This window comes from Dipteris shenzhenensis, chromosome 28, assembly GCF_047967505.1.
Source record: "Dipteris shenzhenensis isolate YYH24624 ecotype China chromosome 28, Dip_SZ_1.0, whole genome shotgun sequence".
Classification (NCBI taxonomy): Eukaryota; Viridiplantae; Streptophyta; class Polypodiopsida; order Gleicheniales; family Dipteridaceae; genus Dipteris; species Dipteris shenzhenensis.
Genome location: NC_141623.1, coordinates 30892754 through 30903054, shown reverse-complemented (window position 1 = coordinate 30903054; position 10301 = coordinate 30892754). Strand labels below are relative to the sequence as shown.

General features: G+C 43.1%; 1 protein-coding gene across 1 annotated transcript; it reads left to right on the top strand.

Annotated features, from left to right (window-relative positions):
• The first annotated feature begins 3267 nt into the window (after nucleotides 1–3267).
• On the top strand, nucleotides 3268–5112 carry LOC147883446 (UDP-glycosyltransferase 85A7-like). The gene is made up of 2 exons (XM_087399877.1): nucleotides 3268–3811; nucleotides 3905–5112. Exons 1-2 carry the CDS (start codon nucleotides 3307–3309, stop codon nucleotides 4828–4830), a joined length of 1431 nt encoding a protein of 476 aa, XP_087256003.1. The 5' UTR covers nucleotides 3268–3306; the 3' UTR covers nucleotides 4831–5112.
• The last annotated feature ends 5189 nt before the right edge of the window (nucleotides 5113–10301 follow it).

Here is a 10301-nt window from a genome sequence, read left to right as displayed (position 1 = left end):
CGGTCATGTTGTTGGGCCTTAGAGCCCGTGTGCCTCTTCTTGGTATTGCCACTGCGGGAGCCTTGCTAAGCTGCGTTGAAGTTGCTCTCTTGTCGTGGCTGTTGCAGGCGTAGATGGAGAGGAGTCCTAGTGGAAAGATGGATATTTCTATTTTCTCTCTCTCTCTCAAAAATCTTTCGGAAGAAGAATAATGAGCTCGCTCAGTGGAAGGCAGAACCATGCTCTCAAGCTCTCTCAATGAGTGGCACTTCCCCAAAACAAACTGAACTTCTCTCCGCCATGGAAAATAAATCTCAATCTAAAACTAGAACTAACCTAGGAGAAAACATAAGTTTCCTAAGGTGTGCCTACAATGGATCTAGGAGACTAGACCTAAGCTCTGATACCATGACAAAGTGTGGATCGTACCAGCCTAATCTATCACTTAATGAGCATAAAGATCATGGAGGATCAAACCAAATACGGAAAGCCATGGGAAGCGAGACAGGAAGTATGAAACACTCAATCTATTCTAATGTGCTATTCTCAACCATACATGATAGGCCTCTTATATAGAGAGTGCCCTTTGAATAGTCAACACATGTGTGATCCTCTCATCCACATCTCTCCTTGTGGATATCCTCAATCCACATCTCCACATCATGTAGTCCACATCCTAGGGTGGCTACTTTAATACATTCCTTATCACATACCTTTGCCCTTTAATCTATGTGCTCATGGCACCATATCTCTCAACAAGTGCTTCTGATACCAATCTTCTCTTCTCATTGACGTTAGATTATTGTGGGACCATATATGACATCTATGAAGTTGATTTTAGATGATTTAGTAGTTTCATTCTTGATGTCAAATGATTTAGAGCTATCTACAATGGTCCCAATGCTACAATCAGGAGAGAGAGCTATGGTTTCTTTGCCATTGACTCCACCACACCTTAGACTAATGAAAGTGATACCTTTGTTCTTCCAGAGCATTGTGAACAGGTACACACTAATGAATTGATTAAAATCTAATATCTTCATTTTCAAACAAATGTTGGTAGATGTTCATATATATATATATATACTTGAGCATAAGTGAATATAATTAATAGCACCTAATTTGTATCTTCAACATAGGTGGTCTTTTATCTGGATCATTTGGATCCAAGATGGTGGTATGTGGTCCAAGTTGCTCCTCGAAGAAAACATATTTTTAAAGATAAAATGTGGATATGGAGATGCCGGTGGAAGATCCAAATGATGATGCCGATGGATGGAGATTACAATATGGGCCACGAAGAAGGTGACAATAATGACGTTGTAATGGAGGAAGCTGGAGATCATGACTTTGGGGAAGAAGAGGGAGAACTAGAGGCTGGTGAACTAGATGATCAAGTCTTAGGTAGGCATACAATAGGGGATGATGATGTAGGTGATCAATTGTTTGTAAACCTTGAGAGAGACATATTTGGTGTGCAAGACTTGGATCAAGATGAAGTAGTCGATGTAAATGCTACTGATTCATAGTTTTGGCATCGACGAGACTTCTCATGTGTAATTTGGCCCTCACATTTTTATAGTGACATTTTTTACATTTGTTTGTTAAGTTCACTATCAATATATGAGTGTTTTGATCTATATTTCGGTGTGCATACTCTTATATTTTTTAACTTTCAAATGACCAAACTTGTGGTCCAAAATCATTTTGGGACCGTTGAAAATGAAGTTCTGTAAAAACATATGTATGGAAAATTATACCCAGAAGTCAGCCCCTTCCTATTCTCAACCTAGCCCTCGGGATTGTGTTATAGTCATGGTTCTTGGAGTGTTTGTCAATGAAGGTAGAGAAGTGTCACATAAAGGTTGTCAATGGTGTGGGAAATAAGAGCTTGAGATCTAGAGCATGGAGTGCTATTATCCCTTCTATTTCCCATGGTGCACTTTGGAGAGCATGTCCTTTTTCCCTCCATGACATAAGACCCTAATAGTGTGTAAACCCCACTTCCATAGGCTGTGTGAAGATAGTGTGCAACTCCCACCCCCAGTCACCCTTTCCTTTTTGGCCTGCCCTCAGGGTAGCCTTAGCAACGCTTCAAATTTGGCAAAGTAGAAATTAGGCATTTTTAGAATTGTTGGGAGTGCATTTTTCCTATTGGACAATATGTTGACTCTTCTTCATTGGACTTGAATGAAGACTTTAAAGGAGTTGACTCTCTCTCTCTCTCTCTCTCTCTCTCCCCTTCTTTATCTCCTCAATTCTTCTTACACACGATCTCCACCCTTCCTTCTCCCCCCCTCTCTCTCTCTTTATCTTGTGTAGTCTTCCTCCACACCATTTCCTTTTTGTTTGCTTTTTTTATCATGGGTAGGAGGCGATTTAACAAAGAAGCGAAAATAGCCATTTTTAATTTTCAAAAGTTTTTGATTTTTTATTGAACCACATGCTATTTTTTCCTTTAGAAATCCTCCACATTTTTAACACCCCCTCCCCCCCCCCCCCTCTCTCTCTCTCTCTCTCTCTCTCTCTCTCTCTCCCTCCTTATGAATGATTAAATATCATTCACCTTATTTGCTTTTTGGCCTGCCATAGGTAGGTCTAAGTGACTCTCTCTGTCTCTCTCTCTCTCTCTCATCGCTTTCAATTCATTATCTCCGCCCTCTTTCGCTATTTGGATCTGAGTAGTGTGTATGAATGATTTATTATCATTCACCTTGTTTTAATCTTAGGCAAGCCTTATGAATGATTAAATATCATTCACCTTGTTTCAATGTCTGTTTTCCCTGCATCACATAAGACCCTAATAGCGTGTAAACCCCACTTCCATAGGATGTGTGAAGATAGTGTGCAACCCCCAACAACCCCCACCTCGAGTCACCCTTTCCTTTTTTCAATGTGAGAGAGTTCCAAAAAAGGTTAGCATCTCAGTGCTTAAAATTTCAAATTGGCGAAGAAGTGCCCCAGAGAGCAAAGCCGTCTCTCAAAACGAAACTAGGTAGTGAGTAGAAATCAAAGTGGTTAAAATTCTAGACTGTTTAGTTATATTGCGAGTAAATTAATTTCAATTGATTGCCAATGGCTGGATGAGCAATTTTTTTGGGAAATCGAAGAAGAGGTGTGAGTCGTGACAGAGACCACATGCTTTATTACTGAAGTAGCAATAGATTATGTACAAAGACAGGAACCAGGAAGGTTCGGACAGGAGGAAGCGTGTTGGGAAAGAAGACTCAATAGCAACTTCTATGTAATTGAAGTAGTGAACTATGAAGGTATTCTGATCTATCAAGTTACGTACTTCCAACTCCAAGGTCACTCCAAGGTCTAGCTATGGCTGCTTCTCCCCGCCGCCTCCATGCTTTGTTCGTTCCTATGCCTGTCCAAGGCCACATCAATCCCATGCTCTCCCTCGCCTCTTCCCTCGCCTCCTTTGGTTGTTCCATCACCTTCGTCCTCACCCATCAATCCTACCACTCCATCCTCAATGCCTCCCCCCACTCCCTCACTCCATCTCATCACACCCTCGGCATCCGATTCGTTACCATCCCTGACGGCCTTCCTCCTTCCTTCAAGCTTCAGCATACTTCCCCTGAGTCCTTCTTTGCGGTTATGGAAGGAATCCAGCAGCAACAGGGGTTGCTAGAAGAAATGATAGAAACCTCTAGGACCAGCGACAACGCAATCTCCTGCATTATTTCGGATATGTTCTTCCCTTGGCTGCAGGATCTGGCGAATAAAGTAGCGCTTCCCAGGGTGGTGTTCTGGACATCGAGTGCAATAGCTTTGCAGCTCAGCTATCTCTGCACCGCCAATTCGAGACGGGTGACTCGTGAAGGTGAGAATGTGAATGATTGTATGACAGTTGCACATAGTTGTTGCAGCAGGTTCTGACCCTCTTCTTTGCGTGTCTCAATGAATCCCTTCACAGCCCTTGAACGTGACGAGTTCGATCTCGGCAATGTCCAGCTACAACAGAACAAGATCTTGTCTGTCTTCTTTGCTCCAGAAAATGACAAATTTCCCAGCTTGTTCTTTCGCATGGACGAAGCCTCGCACATTCTGGTCAACTCTTTCCAAGCACTCGAAGGATCTTTACAAATAGCACAAGCACGAGCCGTGGCTCCAAAAATGAGGTTCATTGGGCCTTGTTTGCCTGCGGACCTTCGCGGATCCAACCCCACTGAAATTGACGGCCGGGGAAGCCTGTTCAGAGAAGACGTAGAGTGCCTTCAATGGCTTGATTTGCAGACCGCGGCTTCTGTTCTCTTCATTTCTTTCGGCAGCATCGGTTTTGTCCCTCCAGCCCAAATCCAACAGATAGCGTTGGGCATCGAGGCCAGCAACCTCAAATTCCTGTGGGTTTTACGCCCCGATACACAAGCCCACGGGCAGCTTCCGGAAGGTTTTCTAGAGCGGACAACGGAGCGAGGCCTGATCATCTCTTGGGCGCCGCAACTACGGGTGCTGGAGCATCCTGCCACGGGAGGGTTCATGACGCATTGCGGGTGGAATTCGACGCTGGAGAGCATGTTCATGGGAGTGCCAATGTTGTGCATGCCGATTTTCGCAGAGCAACCTATAAATCGGGATCTGGCAGTGAAGCAATGGCAAGTGGGTATGGAGTTTGAGGGCAAAAACGAAGAGGGAGTAGTGGGCAAAGAAGAGGTGGACAGGATGGCGAGGATGTTGATGGAGGGAGATGGCAAGGAAGGCACGAGGATAAGAGAGAACTCTAAGCGGATGAAGGATGAAGCAAGGCAGGCCGTGAAGGTAGGGGGTTCTTCTTACATAGCTTTGTCAAAATTCATACACGAAATAGGACACGAAATGCGAGTCTGTCATAGTCCTCATTGACCTCAAGCTAAGAAGTTAATATGATGCTCAAACTAGATTGGTCTTTATAGCCGCCACTCTATGATGTTAACATTCTTCTCAAACTAGATTGGTCTTTATAGAGGCTACTTTACTTCTTTACCTTGCTGGATCAATGTCTTTCATTTTTTATACCACCCTTAAGAAAGGAGCACCTAGGCGCACTATCCCACCATCCTTGAGAAATTGGCGACTGTGCTCTAAACTTGGTGGAGAAAATTAGCCATAAATTCATCAAATGTTTACTTTTATGCATGTAACTTTACTATATGGCTCAAAACATTGATAAACACCTAAAGCATGTCTTGCCATTTGATTCACCAGATTTGGATTTATGAATCAAAAGATATAGGTTGTCAAAAGTTTGATTGATTTTGGCAATCAAGATAGATCTTTACCAAGAAGAAAAATTTGCATGCCATGATTGCCCAACTTTTTGCCCAAACCCAAATGAGTGCTTGATTTCTTAAGGTTAGCCCTAAAAAAACCATTGCGCTCAATATCAAACTTTTCCATCATATAAGCATAGTTGTATTTTATCTCCTTTCATGGAGTATTCAATTCCAGAGAGTAATTCTATTCCTAAGGCACATCAATAGATAAATTGTACACATACACACACACACACACACACACTTACGCACGTGCGCACACCTTGGTTTAAAAATATGCCATTTAAATATTGAAACAAATTCATCAACTATGTTCATGCACATTAATGAGAGCTAAATAAGTGATTGCTTTATTCCAATTAGTCTTCATGGAAGTTCATATAAGACTCCTCTAGACTAGTCGTGGAAGGTTTGTCTTTCTATCTCTATAGCCTTCCATTTCCCTTCGATTTTCTCAATCTAGCTCACTCTAATCTTCCTTTGTGACAAGTGGAGCCTTAATGGCTCTTTGCAACACTTGGTCCCTTCATCTTTATGCACCTTTTTAAAAGTTTATCCTCCCTAGATCATTTGATGTAGAATATCATTCTCATACTCAAGATAGAGTCAACACTCCTCTCACATTCCTTGGGTTTTCTATCACCCATCTCAACATCTTAATTGTCTCCCACTTCTTTCACTAGTGAGGTTTTGTACCTTCTCTTAAACAATGATCTCAATTTTTCTAAAATTTCATCTTCAAAATAATTTGTGCATAGTGCAATTGAAGTATGTGGAAAATATCAGGAAACATCTTTGACTTGATATTTAGCTATGATGGTGTTCCCCTTTTACAGTAATGTTTCAACCATAAAACCCATTCGATAGGATGATACCATCCATCCATTGGCCTAATACAATTTTACCATATCTCCTATCAAGGAGGGATGCTGCCGGGGAGAAATGGGGTGTCAAAAGGGCCTCTAATTAGCGTTTCCTAATTTCAAGGGATTAGGGAGGGATTTGAGGCATACCAATGAGAGTGCTCCAAGGTGTGGGACAATGGTATGTTGAGGTTGAGGGTGGGCAAAGAGCCCCTATTGCTTGTTCCCCTTACTGTAGGGATCATCCGAACCATCCTCCCCCCCCTTAACCCATGCTTAACCCTCCTCCTAGGTGCACCTTCCCCACATCAGCCCCAAATGGAATTCAAGAGGAGGTGGGCCCTCTTTAGTAAGTTTTGATTCCCCCCCTCTCTCTAAGTGGTTTGCTCTCTTTCTCTGGTCTAGCTTAATTCTCCCTCCTTTTTTTGAATATGGGGTTTCCCTCTCTTGCAACAGCTGCCCTCTGCCCCCTCTCTCTACCTCCTCTTACTTTGCACCCTCCTCTACTTATTTTGTCTATAGCAGCTCCTCTCTCTCTCTCTCTCTCTTTATAGTAGCTTCTCTTTCCTACCCACCCCCTCTTTCTCTCTCTCAGTCTCTCTCCCCCGTCTCCCTCTCCTCTGCCTCTTTTGGAGCTACTTTCTCCCTCCAAGCTACACTCCACTCTATAGGAGTCCCATTGTAGCTATTGCGACCTCTGCAAGTATGGTGAGGAACATGGCTACAAGACCATGCAATGTTGTGACCTATTGTGTCTTCCACAACACCAGAAATGCATTCGATGAGTGGATCCCTTGCACCTACATCTTGAATGACTGGATAGTCATGAAAGGATTGGCCAAAGGTCCACATAGGCTTCCCAAGAGCAAGAGAGGTGATATCTTGCATGAGTGGAAGGGCCACATCTTGAAGTTTAAGTTTGGGAAGAAAGTATGGCTCGCAAAGGTGCAACACATCTACATGGAAAAGATATGTAGCTACTTCCATCATTCAATCAATCTAGGATACCATCACATTGTGAGCCTTTCTATCTATGTACCTTTTTCACCTGTAAGTGTAATGAGTCCATTTGGAAATTGTGTGTTTGGTTTATAAGATCTCTTATTCATGGTAGATGTTTTCCTTTAGACTCCTAGGAGTAGAAAACAGTTGAGTCATTCATAAGCAAGTTCACTGCATTTCATGAGGATTTAGGTGAGCAAATGCATGCTCGAGAGAAGCCGGCCTCCTTGAGAAAGAAGAATGTATACTAGTATAATGCAACATACATCACTCCAAGGACATCATCAAGCTATGGCTATCTACAAATCATTGCACCATCACAACTTGAAGACATGGATTGCATCATTGTGGACTTGAGGGTATTGCAATCGTACAAGGACAAGATTGCAAAGGATGTGGGCATGGCCATGAACTTCACATTTTGGATCCGAATGGGCAATTTTATCTTGGTTCATGCCTCCGCACGTTTTTGCTTCTTGTTTTCAAAATATACATATGCATATATAAAAAATAATGTGGACCTACAAGCGTGTAGATGAAAATGCTCTTATAGATTTACTTGGGATGAATTGGGGATCAGGTGAACAAAAGGGTGATGTGTTTCAATGTCATGCATGTAAGGAAAATGTGGTTATTAGATACCATATATCACGCTAAATGTTTTATGTAGCTTTTTAGTAGAGGCGCTAGAAGGAAACAAATGGTTGGTGGCTTCCCCTTGACTCTAACGATGAAGACAATACAGGGGTAAGTTTGTCCATTGATGTTGATCAGGGAGATGTTAAGAATGGTACTGTCACATCACAATGGACTCTAAGGGATGTGCAAGAATACCTATTGGGCAGAGGATGGCATGTTAGAGTCCTTCAACTTTACCTTAGATGGTGAAAAGATCAGTCGACTAGTGCCAATTTCATTCATCGTGCAACTTTGAAGCTTGTTAACAATGTGCTTGACTGGTGCAAGAAGACAAAAGTTTTTGGGATGTCGCAAGCAGCCCAAACACGCCACGACATGAGTTTGGGCATTTTGGGATACAAAAGTCCAATACCCACCACAGTGTGAATTTGGGCACCCAAATTCACACCATGGCGGGTTTTGGGATTTTTGGGCTCCTTGCAACGTCCTAAAAATTATTCTTCTACGATGCAATGAAAGTCTACCTAGATTTGATAGAATACATTATTTACTTTTTAAACATTATTCGTAGCCACTTCACTAGAGCCATGTCTTTTTCCATGATGGTGATGCACTTTGCATGTACGCAACACAAGTTGGCATCCTCTAACAAGGTTATGGTAACTTGCTCCGCAACCTTCTAGAGCACCCCCATAGCTCTTGTGCTGAAGCACACGTTGTCCTTGTACCCCTGTGCTATCTCTCATACAACGCATTGGAAAGGAGCCTGCAAGATTAGGTTCTTAGAGCTCTTCTTCAGCTGTCTGATCTCTCTTTGGGCTCTCAGATCTTTTGGTTTCATGGGGGTCCTTTCTTGAGGAGGGGTGGTCAGTGTCTCGCAGGAGAAGTGGAAGTGTCTTGTTGTTGGTCACGGGGAGAAGAGCACTGAGTACTTCTATCATTGTGACTAGGGGAGGGCGTTTCCTATTGTTCCTGCTCATATGAATTTGTGGATACCTCACGAGAGTTGGGGGTGGGCTCATGGGATTTTAGGGAGGGCTCATAGGAGTTGGTGGAGGGCTCACACTCTTGGGAGTTGGGGGAGGGCTCACAAGACTTGGGGTAGGGCTCATGGGAGTTGGGGGAGGGCTCATAAGACTTGGGGGAGGGCTCATGGGGCTCGGGGGAGGACTCATGGGACTTGGAAAGGGCTCACGCTCTTGGGAGCTACAGGAGGGCTCACAAGAGTTGGGGGACGGCTGATGGGAGATAGGGGTGGGCTCACGGGATTGCTGGACGAGAGGTACCACCGAAGGGATTGGGGTCCCCAGAGATGTTCATGCACATAGATGCCATGAAGTTCATGGAGCTGGAGGAAGAAGGGTGGAGGTGGCATCCTATGGGCTTGGCAGTGTTCTTCACTTAATCGAATAATGAGAGTTTGGCTTTTAAAAAACGTCTTATATAGGCCCATTGTCTTTTGTAGACCCCTTTCAATTACATTTAGGGTTTCACTTTGCCACCCCCTCCCCCCCTCCCCCCGCACTCCCAATCCCCTCCCTCACCTTGCCCCCACCTCCCCCGACCTCTCGACCCCCCACATCACCTCCCCACCTTGTTCCCAAGGCTGCCCCATCACACCTCACATAGACCCCAGACTCCAAGAGTGAGTACACAAATTGTGGTCTTAATGTGCAAGATATTCATTTCATAGCTGTATACAATTACATCATAGCTTTTGTTTCTGGTTAGACCCATCTCCTCCCTTGTCTGACTCTACCTTGCAACCAACATGCGACTCCTCGACTCCCTATGGATGCTTCCGAAGCACTATGCCATCTATTCTTTGATACAATTTGAACTTCTTTTGCGAGTTTTGATGCCTTTTCCTTTTCAAACTTCAAAGTTCTACCTAGTAAACATCTAAAAAACCAGTTGAACATCTCATGCAATGCATTGCTATGAGTGACACCACCACCATGCCTTGAGTTCTTGAAGTAGGCTGCCTTAGTTTTATAGTGTGACTTGTCCATGCCTTGTATATTTCAAATGAACAAAGGGACCCAATTCTATACAAACCGTGGTTTGTGTGCATAGAGAATACGTTGCAAACATGACAAACATCATTTTAGCAACAAATAATTTTAATAAAAAAAGTGCTAAATATTATGATGATGACACGATTACCATGTAATGCATAATGTGTGACTCCCCCCCGTGCTTTCACCATTAATTGCATAAATCCTTTCACAGCCATCCTCAATCTTTCATGATACATCTCATGAATTTGACCCTAGTGAAGCAATTTAATCAATGCATCTCCCTTTATCCATACTTTAGCTCTCAAAGTTGCTACTTGAACCATATAGTAAAGTTACATGCATAAGAATAAACATATGATGAATTTATGGCTAATTTTCTCCACCAAGTTTAGAGCATGGTCGCCTATTTTAGGCTTCATTTCTCAAGGGTGAGGATGGTGGAATAGCGCACCTAGGTGCTCCTTTCTTAAGGGTGGTATTAAAAATGAAAGGCATTGATCTAGCAAGGTACAGAACTAGAGTAGCCTCTATCAAAG

Coding starts and splice junctions, on each gene's coding strand:
- LOC147883446 (XM_087399877.1), top strand. CDS start 3,307: ATGGCTGCTTCTCCCCGCCGCCTCCATGCTTTGTTCGTTCCTATGCCT. Junction 3,812..3,904: donor GAGACGGGTGACTCGTGAAG/GTGAGAATGTGA, acceptor ATCCCTTCACAG/CCCTTGAACGTGACGAGTTC.